General features: G+C 34.2%; 2 protein-coding genes across 4 annotated transcripts in view; one reads left to right on the top strand and one right to left on the bottom strand.

Moving 5' to 3' along the window:
• Eip75B (Ecdysone-induced protein 75B) overlaps positions 1–1,663 on the bottom strand; it is a 110,961-nt gene extending 109,298 nt beyond the window's left edge. Inside the window, exon 1 of one of the 2 annotated variants that reach the window (XM_067349692.1) lies at positions 1,280–1,663. The gene's annotated coding sequence lies outside the window, so the exon portion shown is untranslated. Of the gene's footprint in view, positions 1–637; positions 759–1,279 lie in introns of those variants that run through there. The other variant, XM_067349694.1, reaches the window with a different exon arrangement.
• A 791-nt stretch (positions 1,664–2,454) lies between these two features.
• spoon (spoonbill) lies at positions 2,455–12,100 on the top strand. Of its 2 annotated transcripts, none has more exons than XM_012371419.2 (6): positions 2,455–2,661; positions 7,945–8,727; positions 8,862–9,386; positions 9,466–9,681; positions 9,795–9,925; positions 10,006–12,100. In XM_012371419.2, the coding sequence occupies exons 2-6, from the start codon at positions 7,989–7,991 to the stop codon at positions 10,108–10,110; spliced, it is 1,716 nt and encodes a 571-aa protein (XP_012226842.1). In that variant the 5' UTR covers positions 2,455–2,661; positions 7,945–7,988; the 3' UTR covers positions 10,111–12,100. The 2 variants fall into 2 exon arrangements, with proteins under 2 accessions (XP_012226842.1, XP_067205812.1); XM_067349711.1 differs by having other exon boundaries at positions 2,456–2,661; positions 8,113–8,727.
• Positions 12,101–12,778: the final 678 nt, after the last annotated feature.

The raw sequence follows: 12,778 nt of genomic DNA, 5'->3' as shown, positions 1-12,778 counted from the left end.
CTCTCGTTCTCTCATTCCCTCTCCTATCTCTATCACTCTTTTTCTCGGTGAGGAGGAGAGTAGGAAGGAAGGGCAGACGTACATCGAGCACGGCGAGGGCAGCGGGAGGACGAGGGACAGCAGTCGGGGTGGAAAGGGAAAAGCGGGAGGGACGGCCGTGGTGTTGCTGACCCGACGACCGCTGTAACCTTGCGTCCCGACGCCCCGCATCCAGATCAAACGACCCTGTGCATTACTCGAAGGTCTCTGAGTCCTAGACCAATAGATATTTCCATGCATCCCTCCCAGCTAGTCTAACACGTCTGTTAAATTGGAAAGTAACGCGTCTCTTCTTCCTTAGTATTTCATAAACGATAATGACAATACATTTTACATGCTACTTGTAATTGCTATTGTTATAATAATCATGACTGATCTGTCATGTATATTGAGCCACTTCTTCTATTTTTATTAGTGTTGAATGGTATCCTAGCGATACAATTTAATTCATTATTTTTATATTCTTTGCAAAAAATGTGTGAATTAAGAGAAAGAAACTGATAGTAAATTCTCAAAGTTTCTAGGTTATTCAATTTTGAATACATTTATTAATTGCTTCTTCATGCAATCTCTAGCAAAATTAATATGTATCTTTTACCTTGTTCTGGTTTCTGATCTATACTCAAAAACAAAAACTCTGGCAATCTTGATTAAAATCTAAATTAATATGAAAAACATGCAGATATCGTGTATACTTCGTATGAGATAATAAACATTGCACTGAATTTCTCAATGCGCCATCTCGTATAAGATATGGAAATAATGAAGTAAATATTTATCGGCAGCGCAAAACTCGCGCGATAACTACAGAGTGACCCACACTGCTGAATGGTAAAGTAGAATCTAACAAGTATGGAAAATTTAACTGATATGACAATTATAATTATAAAAATTATCCAAAAATGATTATAATCATATAATACATTTTCTTTTCATCACACAAAGATCTGCATTATTACAATCATGCATACATTTAAACGATGAACAAATAATTGTACTCATGAATTCGAATATTGCTGTTTGCTCTACACAATACAGATTCTGCTCGTAGACTGTTTCGTATCGGCTTCATCGAATAATCGACGATTACTTGAAACCCATTTATTGTTAGTTACACGCAAACAAAAATCAATCCTTGCAAGTCATCTCGTGCATTTGTCATGCCGCGGTATGTAAAATGTGAACGCAAAATGAAACGTACTTTGTGCCGCAACAAGCATAATTGTAGGTTATATATTACCTTACTTATTCGGTGATCCATCGAGGCGTATATACGTACTCTGAGCGAACGAAACAAATCGACGAGTTAACGATCATGCGAAGGTCATCAGTTACGAACGCGTACTAACAACAAGCGTTTTTTATTCGTCTACGCGATGAAAATTATTGCGCGCGCTTATGGCGCTTCAATTCTTCATACTGATTTCAACGCAAGGAAACACCCGCAGATATCCGCGGCTTTTCTGCGGAAAATATATTGCAGCAATCGCCCGTCATGTTAATCGGCACTCCCGGATTTTAACCAGTAAAATACAACTAAACGAGCGTTCGCGTCTCGCGTCCAAATCGCCGCGGCGGAAACGAAGACTGCTACGGAAGATGGCGGCTCCAGCGTCAAAATATTTCGATGTTGAAAATGGCGCGTTAGAAATGCTGGAATGTCGGGACAGGAGAATCAGTCATTTATTGCGTTCTTTTCGACCAGTTACGATAATGTTCTATATGATTATTGTTCTATTAGAGATTATTGCTCTATTCAATGTTTTGCTAAATATGCACGATGCCACGAATGCCTTACACTTTCAGTTTACTTCAGATTTAATTTGAAATTTTTTAACCGATTTTTTGATCAACTAACAAGCCATCTAGATAGCTTTGGAGTATTTATTTAATGCGCAAATATCTAAACATTATGCGTGTGATTTGGCAATGCTAAGTAGAAGTGTAGGATGCTCATAAGAGCGCGTGTGTAGATGATAATTTATTGCGTACATAAAAATGTAAAACATTGATTCCCATTGTTATCAGATACATATCTCATATCATAATATCAAAGATACAGTCTTACCTTTCCAGCTAGTTAATTTATAGTTATATCGATATCGTACGCGAATTGTTATCAAAACATCGTTCTTGCCGGTAGCCGACCATCAACCAAGTGCACTCATTTCTGAAGATAGCGCTGCGACTTGAAGAAACGCAAGCGGCAACTATCGATTTGTCCGTTTGCATGATCGATCGTGGACAACATTTCTCTGTCCACCAATAGAAACGTGTGGTTTTTAGGAACTTTATCCAACAACCTGTAGTCCCTAGAAAACAATTCATTTTGTTCAGCTGCCGGCCGCTAGTTTCGCTAGTTGTTTCTCTACCTCATTCACGTACGATCGTCTTATCATTACTATTTCCAAGGCGCGCACGAAGCGGCGAAGACCGGAGTCGCCATATTCGTATTTTACTACGTGTGGGATATATCGCTAGCACGTGGCGTGCGCTTGCGAAAAATTTGCCATAAGTCGGCTGTTCGGTGCGTTAAGAGTCTTTCACGAAGCATTTAAAAGACGTGTGCTATCAATTAGGCGTAAATCAGTCGCAGTTCCACGAGTCATTAACGATATATCGGTAAGTTTAACATTCCGGTTTCAGCTTCTGGTAATTTCTTGGAGATGCGGGGGGACGTCTTTTGTTACCTTCTCGCTTATGGGTCACAAGAAGTACAGAAATAAGATATAAATAACGAGGGACAAATACACAAGTGTGCCGGTAGCCGGTGGCGCACAGGGAACGAAACTGGCATAAAATTACGAGCAGATGCTCACATATTCTCTTAGATTTTATTTAGCGGTTGTATAATGTGTCGAAATGCTTCCTGTGTACCATACGATACGGTGTACATTGACCTATTTACCCGTTAATTTATTAATTACATGTGTTTCCTAGTTGCTTCTGTAGTTAGATTATTGTAACAACTAATTTTTTGTTTTATTCTTTTTTCTACGTTTATTCTATCTGTATTTCCTTATGTGTTATAAAACTGACATTTTTTATTCATATTCCACATATAGAATAGCTAACACTATTCAGTAATAATTTATTATATTTTCTAGATATAATTTAATTATATCTAGAAAATATAATAAATTATTACGTTTTAATAGAAATATATAAAATTGTGTGCATTTAGATCTCACAATAGGTGATAGTTTAGTTGTTCTATATATAGACGAAGTATAGGGCACCATTGAGCATCTATGCTTAAACATCATGCTTTATTTCTGTGTACAAATTATTCAATGTCTTTTTACACACATTTAAGAAAAAAATTTATCTCGTACTATTCTCTCTAAACTTTCTAAATCATGATTCAGTTATTAATTTATTTTCATTATAAATATATTATTTATTGCTATAACAAGAAAGCTTACATTTATTTGAGAAATAAATTAAAAATATAAAAAAGTAACAAATAAATTTAGGAAATTAATACAAATTATATCTCATATGAATTCTAATTATTTTGTAATATTTTTAAATGTTTAAAATATTTAAATTAAATATTTTCAAATGACTGCAATTAATGAAGCTATTTATAGCTGTATTTTATAATTGAACACAGACTTTTACAATCTATTTGTATTCAGTTTTCTCCAAATCTTTGTATGCTTATTTCAAAAATGTTGAATTTATATGTATTATCTAACAAAACTATTTCTATATTTAAATTTTATGTTCTTTATATCCTAAGTTTGTCTATATTTTTCTCATTCTTTTGCTTAATATGGTTCTCTTGCTTTCCTTGTTCTTGTTTTCTACAAAGTTACATACAATTTTCATGCAAATAATATAAATCATACTATCAAGTTTTGAAACTCTTCTCTTCAGTTAATTCCATATGGTTTTTAACACGATTTCTACCGCGTGAGTTCTATACGTCCTATGTTGAATTTTCCGTTTTTTGCACTTTGTAAACACAACGATAATTCGTTTAAACAAAAATTTGCGTTTTATTAAACGTAGCGCATTTTAAACGTTACAAATTTTTCTCGATAAAATAATTTTTGTTAAAATTGCATGTTTATGATATAATTTTAATTTATCTGGGCAACTTATGACTTTTTTATATGTGTTTATTCACTATTCAAACTGTATTGCACTATAGAATTATAGAGTAGAAGAAATTTTTATGGGAGAGATTTATTCTTGCTTTTACAATTTTTCTTAGCAATTCTTCTTTCTTTCTCAATCTCGCCATTAAGTCTCAAATTAGGAGTGATATTTTTATTCGAAATTATTCCACAATTTCATCTGTTCTCTTCTGTGCTTACTAAAATTATAAAAATTGTATCGCTTTTTACTTCTCATTTATGTTTCTTTTCATCGTATTATTTTTATTTATATGGAAATTACAGTTCCATTTCTTTTTAATTCGTGCAAAAAATTTATACTTTTACTTATGTAATTTATTGATAAATCAAGAATCGAAGATAATGTACAAACATTCTGATATCTGTTGTTTTTGATTTATGCAATATCAACATTTTCACTAACGTATCGTAAATACGGAGATTTTACTGTATAATCGAGGTACAACGCAACAGCTGGGGCTACTTACATACGTAACAGACTTTCTTGAGAGAAAAAAAATTAATATTGATTGCGCGTCGAAATTTTTTGTGGCTAATTGTTTTGTTCGAACAATTTTTTATCTATGAAAAGTTAATAATGAAAAAAATTTGACATATATGTAAACCAATTTACAACTGTTTCTGATCACAATTCAATATGACAAGAGATAATAGTCAAGAGTCTTTTTCAAAGATAGAATTGAAGATTATGAGTTGAATTCAAGCTTATCAGGTTACCGCGATTTCCGTCTTTTTCTTCTGATGCTTTTGCTAAGCTTTACTCGCACCGGTTATCTCATTAGCTTTGCAGAACACAAATTCAACATTCCGAGAGCACGTTGAACCAGTATGCGTTGCTTGACCTATAATGTTTTTTTTCTTCTCTGCAGTATTATTAAGGTTAAATTTCTTTCTTTTCCTTTTTAATGGATTTCGAACAGAATTTTGAAGTCTTACTGTTCGTAAATCTTATTTACCTTTTAACGTATTCGAATTTTCTTCGATCAAAACTCGAATACGAATTGAAATTTATTTAATGATTTAAAGAAATTACTTATAACGAATTTATTTGATGATTTTATGAGAAATAGTATCGTATTATTTCTATATTTAGCAGCAATTTTTAATTTTATATTAAATTCTCTTTTATTCTTGTTTTATTTTTTTCTCCGCACTGCGATACGATGTAGATAGCCTATTTATTACTTTTTTTTTTATTTGCTTGTGTACTTTAATATTAGTGTCTAAAGATAAAAGCAGCAATTGCGATAACTAAAATAGCTAAGCTTCTCATTTTCATATAATATAATTGTTTGCTTAATTTGAAAAATTTTTAATTTACTCTTTTCTCTTGACATGTAAAACTGCACTGAAAACTTTAAAAACTTATATTCACTGATCATAGTTTTGCATTTTGCGATTGAATTATATTTATGTAGCTCTTACGTTATCATTCGTAATTTCTACGAAAAGCATAATCGCTGATCAGAGCCATCCCGTTACGGATATTTATTTATCGCGACACCGTCGCAGTTATACAGAATATTCTACATTTGTGGATTTTCGTTTGCGACATATTTTCATTGATACAATCAATAGAACGCGTTAGTAAAATTTGTTATATATAGTTTAATGTGATGCGAGAGTGCTAGATTGTGTTCATTTTGCAGTAACTGTTTGGATGAAATCATTTAGAAATTCATTGACTATCATCAGTCAATTCATACATATTGCTATCGCGATAACAATAAAACTATTCGTGAAGACATCATGAATCAGATTTCACTTGTGTGCAATAAATTGATCTAGGAGGAACAATTCTTTTTAGTCTCAAGCATGGAAAAATTTCCATGCCTTATTCCTGATTTAATTTTGCCTCACTTTACGTTGTCGAAGATCTTAATTACGGTGTGAATGCCACCTTACATGACCGAGGCTGCGTAACCGAACGGTTCCAGTCGAACTGGTCCTCGACATTAACCACGTGTTGAAATTCCACGAACTATAGTACAATTCCAGCTGTGGTGATACGAAAGCATCGATCGCGTATTCGCGTAATCCGATTAATTTCGTCAGATAAACTCATTTCAAGTTTGCTTTCGAACGTTGCAAAGTTTTTTCATCTGCGTATTTCGTCTGTGATTATGACAGAATATCTCGAATTCGCGAGAGGTAACTTTATTATAGCAACCTGCTGGAGACGTTTGATCATGTTTCGATCGATATTATTACGTGTTAATATGAGTGCTTCGATGAGATTTTTAATACTGTAGCGTGGACTCTTGAATTATTAAAATTCTTAGACCTTCGTATTTTGATATCTATTTATGCAATCGTATTCTACTGATGTTTCGTTTCATTGTTTTAATGATGTGATATAAAAGTTAAGATTATTTCGCTATCACGAAGTATATCATCGTTCATATAAATAGCACGTCAATTAGTCATCATCGTTCTTTGTTCTATTTGTCATCTATAATTTATGGATACTAGTGTAATATATAATCTTTAATTTTTTTTAATAATATTAAAATCTACGCGTTGAAATGCCTGTAGGATATTTAGATATTCCAGATAACACTTTCACATCGGATATAAAGAACTGTAGTGTTGTATACGTCAAGTCTTCTGAAGGTCCTTCTAAGTGTTACCTCGTTTTTACGAAAGTTATAAAGCTTACATTCACTCAAATCACTGATGTTACATGTCTGATTTTGATATAGCTAAAAAAAGTTAAAAATATGATGTCTGACTTATATAATATTGATATTCGTAATTTTATGCGATTTACATAAACAGAAATCTTTACATAGAATCTTTATTTTGTGCATTAATTTCAGCAAAAATTTAATTTATGACTTTTGCTGATTAAGTTATATCGCTGAATATTATAGCTGTATATCTTTTTATTAGCTAATATAAATGTCGTAGCAGTTTATCTTGTGTGTTTATATGTGTGTATATGTTTATATTATGTTTATAACACAACATTCCGCTTGCTTATCCCGCATTAAATATAATTATACTTATTAATTCTTTTTCCATCAAATTAATTCAGTATCTTCATAAAATGTCAAAATTATTCAATAAGTATTGTTATAATCAAAATTAAAATTAACGATTCCGTAAAATATTTTACGATTTAAAAGCACTTTGGAATTTTCAAAGTATCGATTGTTACATTTTACATAATATTGATCGATATTTTATCACGGAAAAATTGACGGATTTGACGCGAGTTTCTAATTTTATTTGAAAGCGATTTTCATATGTACATTTGTTGTCAGTATTTTGACTGATTGTCGAAGTTCGATAACATCTCGTAATATATCTTTGCAGTATATGTCAACATTCTCTTGACACTTTCAATTTCGTGAAATTGGAAAATACTTTGGAAAAGTTCTATTTTATTCTCCTGAATAAATTCAAAATTATAAATTGTATCGCAGACATTTTGAATATTTTTTATATACGAATAAAAACATTGCTAAGGACGAAAGTTCATGAAATTCCGCGTCGTCACGTCGTCTCGTTTTACGCACGCCGCTTCCGCACGTTAATTGCTGATCAGCACGTTGTTCGCTTCGCATTTAGCTGAATTGACTGTAAAGATCATCGTAAAGTTTTTGTGAAGTGTATAACAATTAAATGAGAAATAGTGCTTTCGTTGATGTCTGGAAAATGTTCATTGTTACAAGTAATAGATTGTAAGAGATGATAGCCACCGTCCAAATATTTGCTGAAGTAACAGAGGCTTAAGCTGTTGGTACCTCGATTTCAGTATCGCCGAATTTCGGGTAACTGCAGCCACCGTGGACTCGCAGTATGTATTCTCCGATTCATCTTCAATTAGCGAAATGGACTATCCCGGCGGTAACCTTTGCCGTCGCTTTCTTTTGGTACAAACGCCGTCGGATAGAAAGAGGTGAACTTCAATGGAATGATTCAGGGGGAGCCGCGGAACTAGATTGCGAGGAGAAAACTGTGTTGAGCGACACGACGAAGTGTGACACGAGTCTCCACGACTCTGGCGTTCAGGAGGATATCAACCAGCGAGTGACACGACAGGAAGAACCAACTCGCATCCCGAGGAAGGTCAGCGAGAGCATGGACATCCCAGTCAAGAATCCAACATCGCAGTCTTTCTGTACCGATAGCGGCCAGGCCAGATGCATGAACATTGAGCCAGTGCAGCAAGACGTACAGCTGGGTAGCAATCCGAACGCGAGTTACTTCGAGATAGTTGCCAACAGTCGGAAAACGCTCTCCTCAGAATCCAATAGCACCATCGACAAGATGACGAGGATATTTGAGGATATCGTTGATATCGGTGATAAGAAGGAGCAAACTTGCGAGATAAAGCCCTTCGAACAAAAGTACATGACTGAATTAAATAACGAAGAGAATAGACAGCGAGACGAGAAACACGCTGAAGACACCATCAAGACTCAGGGACAAGCGGCCGAGGAAAGAGATTCGGCCAATCACAGCCCGATTTCCGGAGTTCTGGAAGGCAGCGTCACGGACGAAGCCAGGAGCGAAGGAAGCACGGATAGCGGCAAAGGTATCGATGATTTTTCACGATGATCTGAATTATTTCATCTGTTTAATAGAAAAATCACAGGGTAAATTCTGAAAACATATAAGAATATATGACTTTGTGAAAGCAATTTTGTGAAATAATCTTTTCATTTTTAGGTGGAAGTATCAACGGATACAGGAAGGATAATACTGTACAAACCACCTACGACTTTGCCATACCGCATCATCTGGTAGGCAGATTAATTGGTCGTCACGGAAACTTTTTACAAAGCATCCGTACGAAGGCTGAAGTCGACATATACGTAAATGATCACCCTTGCGATGGCGATCATAAGATTTGTTCGATACAAGGCAGTGTTGAGGGGGTTAACGTTGCGCTTAAGATGATAAGACAAAAGTTTCCGGAGAAGAAGTTCCCACAGGTGACACTGGCGGAAATCTCGACGTTATCTGATGTCAACGAGGAGATTCCCACACTTAACATCCCTCTGATAATGTCCACTCTCCCCCTGATTGATGGCGTCAGTAATGACATCAACATCTCTCATATCGTCAAGCCGAACTGGCTCTTTGTTCAGCTTCCGACTCACCCAACGCATCCTTATTTGCAAAATTTAGAAGAAGAAATGACGTGCTGGTATAACAGTGTATGTACAGATCCAGTGGTCGATGTGATGAGCAGTAAGTAATCTTTTGTTTTTTGCAAGTGAAATTGGAATGTGCCTGGAGTTGTAAGATTTCTAAAATTCGTTTTTCGTAGAAGGTACATACGTGGCCGTGTATTGGAACAACAAGTGGGTCAGGGGATGCATCGAAAATCCGGATCCATTAGGACAAAACAACATAGTGCGACTGCTTGATTACGGCGGCTACTGGCAACTCAGCAATGTGTTATTTAAGCCGATAAAATTTGAATACCTACATCTGCCTTTTCAGGCGATCGAAGTCTTTTTAGCGAATATCCAGCCGAAGGAAGGTAATTAATATATTGATGCTGCGTAGACAGTCTCTTCGGAAAAGTCGTACTTTTGATTTATCCGAAATTATTTACTTTGTATATAATTTATACGATCTATTCGTGTATTCTAGGTGAATGGTCGAAAGAAGCTTACAACCTAGTACATTCTGCCGGTACATGCGGGATTGCTCAAGCCTTGATCGAAGGCCGCATTGATAATAATGTTTATGCGAACATTTATTTTAATGTCCAAAACTATGGGGTAAATATCTATTGTTTTAGAAGAATCGAATTTTTTGCGCGCGTTTTTGCGCTCACTCAAATCGATCGATTTCATTGCAGGTAATCTCCCTCGGTGAAGAATTAGTAGCGAACGGATACGCCAAGCATGTAACATGGGAGCATATGAAGCCGGAAACGATGGAGTCCATCTATCCATCTACATAAAATTCATTGATATTGACTAAGAACCATGGATTTTACTCATGATTCGGTAGGAAATCTGAGAATTAATAGAGTTTCTTATAACTCTAATTTAGTATAATCATCCCATCATGTCGAAAGTGATTACTTTGTCCTTTCCCTCCATTCGAGTGATTTACTTCCTTGTAGTTTTTCAATTGAAGTTTGCGTTTATTATACGCCACGTTTATTATCGAACGATATAATAATTATAACATAATGTAACAGCATAACTATATTTCACTACATGGAAAAACATATAAAAAAAATCTCGGTCGCGTTTAACATTCACAATCTTTAAACATTGCTCAGAAAGAACGCGTCTTGTATAGCATAAACTCGTGAGTTGAAAACGAGTTCTGACAAGTACAAAGGTTTAGTCCGATAACGTAAGAACCTTTTTTTACAGTAACTCCCTTCCCGAACGGTATTGCTCGCGATATTTTCCCACTTTTAACTGCAAACTTCAAACATTTTCGTGTCCATGTTATTTACGAGACAAGTCTTTCAGATAGCTTCAGATAAGCATTTAAGGAACTGTTTTCATTGCCCTCCAATATAAGCATCTCGAGACTGTCGCAAAGAAATACAGTTATGCTTAAACTCTCCGAAATCCCCGTTACTTTTTTGTACATAATGTAAGATACTTCTCCCAATTGTAGAATATTTATATCTAGCAGTAAGGAGGGAGGAAGAGAGAGGGATATATATATAAAAAGATTTGCTATAATATTGATCGTACCGCAGAATAGAGATAAATAACTGACTTCGTGTTTTACAAAACACATTAGTTTGAAACATGTCAAATAACTCGGACGAATCAGGAAATTCGGTTCATGACTTCTATATTATATACAATATATATTTATATATATATGTATCAATTCTTTTTTCGACTGAAGATTATTCGGGAATCTATTGAAGTACTGTCGGTTTCATTCCGCGTTAATTTTAAATTGCATTAAACTTATTGGCGTAAAAACTAGTGTTAAACATTGCGTTTTACGCGTTACTTATCCCGCGTTACCTTTTTTCAAATTATATGTATATATATATATAGATTTAAACATTACTTATATTTAATTCGATACTTTGTTTTTCAAACATTACTTTCAATAATATGCATCTTGCACAACTTTATTACTGTGGCATGAAACGATTAGTATTTTATGCTTATTAATTATTTTCTTAAAACATGTGATTTTCGATATAATTATATTTTTTCAGCGTTTCAAGATTAAAACTTGTTAATTAATAAGCACAGGTATAACATTGTATGTATTTGTTTACTTAAATTTTGGTCAGTCTATTGTGGGATTTGCAAATGTGAATTTCTTTTTGTGCAAAATTACGACGCGGTAAAAATTAATAAACTGGAAAAAAAAATGCAAAACTGATTTCTAACATGCATACGGCATTCAGCTGAAAACGTTTGGAAGTTATTAAATGTTAATATTTAATATTGTTGAACACATAGAAATATTTTTCTAGAAATATATACATATAAGATTATATGCAGTCAGTAAACTCACTCAAAGCGTATGTGCATTCTCGCGGGTTGCGATGAACTCTAAAGATTTATGATTTATTATAATTCTTTACATTAGCAGTACGACAATATAGTGCAACGAATGTTACATAATAACCACATTCGTGATTAATTATATTTATACTTTGTATATAATACACGGCTGACCGCAATTTTTGAGTATTCAAACTTTGCGAAACAATTTATTAATTACTATCGTAATATTAATTGCGTAACTTAAGTTTCATTTTGTATATACATCAGTATAATCTTTGGAATTACCATTAAAACTTGTATCATTTTCATCACCAAGTTCTCAAATCCTTTATACATGTTTTATAAAGTCTCTAATGATATACAGCAGAAAGAAAATGAAATTATACTAAGATGTAAGCCATTGTTTTGTATTGTAAAGCAGAAATAATAAAGCTGTTTATAAAAAGCTGACCAACTGTGTTGTATACAAAGTTTTGTTTGTGTCTCGTTCGTATTTTATTAATTTATAAAATATATACATTTTTTATTACAGGTACAGGTTTTTACTACATTTAAAGATATATATTTCTTACACATACATTTTTTAACGTGCATTTTTTCAATGCATATTTTTTTTTTTAATTTATGTTCAATCTTACATACAGCTTACGTACATTTTACATACCATTGAGCACTTAAAGTTGTCAGACATACCTCAGAAACATGATTCATGAATGTCTAATTCAAAAATGGAAGGCATTATAATCACGCTTATTTCATTACAGGAATTTCTTGATTGTTAAGCCTGCTTTGTGGCTGTCTATGGTTGTCTATCTTATGGACACGCTAAAAATGTTTACGGATTTGTAGCATTTGCGTGCAGCATGCTATCCAGGATATGTAAACGTGACGAGCATCGAAGTGTCTTCGAGGGAAATTCCTAAAGAACGATGACGCACTTATCCTCTGCTAGCAGTGGACCATCTCAAACCAATCGTGCTGCTTCTATTACATCGCATGGCTCCTCGCATGCTTGTAAGCAGTAATAGCGAAATAATAATTATTCATTGTCTGACTGTGTATTTGCTATAATGCCGAGGATGCTGCCTTCGCGGATCGCTCGCGGCGTCCGGATGTGCCGCCGCCGCG

The sequence above is a fragment of the Linepithema humile genome, chromosome 2 (assembly GCF_040581485.1).
Source record: "Linepithema humile isolate Giens D197 chromosome 2, Lhum_UNIL_v1.0, whole genome shotgun sequence".
Classification (NCBI taxonomy): Eukaryota; Metazoa; Arthropoda; class Insecta; order Hymenoptera; family Formicidae; genus Linepithema; species Linepithema humile.
The sequence above is the reverse complement of the archived record's forward strand: the minus strand, read 5'-3'. Positions and strand labels throughout refer to the sequence as shown.

Coding starts and splice junctions, on each gene's coding strand:
- spoon (XM_012371419.2), top strand. CDS start 7,989: ATGTATTCTCCGATTCATCTTCAATTAGCGAAATGGACTATCCCGGCG. Junction 8,728..8,861: donor AAGCACGGATAGCGGCAAAG/GTATCGATGATT, acceptor TTTCATTTTTAG/GTGGAAGTATCAACGGATAC. Junction 9,926..10,005: donor TTAATGTCCAAAACTATGGG/GTAAATATCTAT, acceptor ATTTCATTGCAG/GTAATCTCCCTCGGTGAAGA.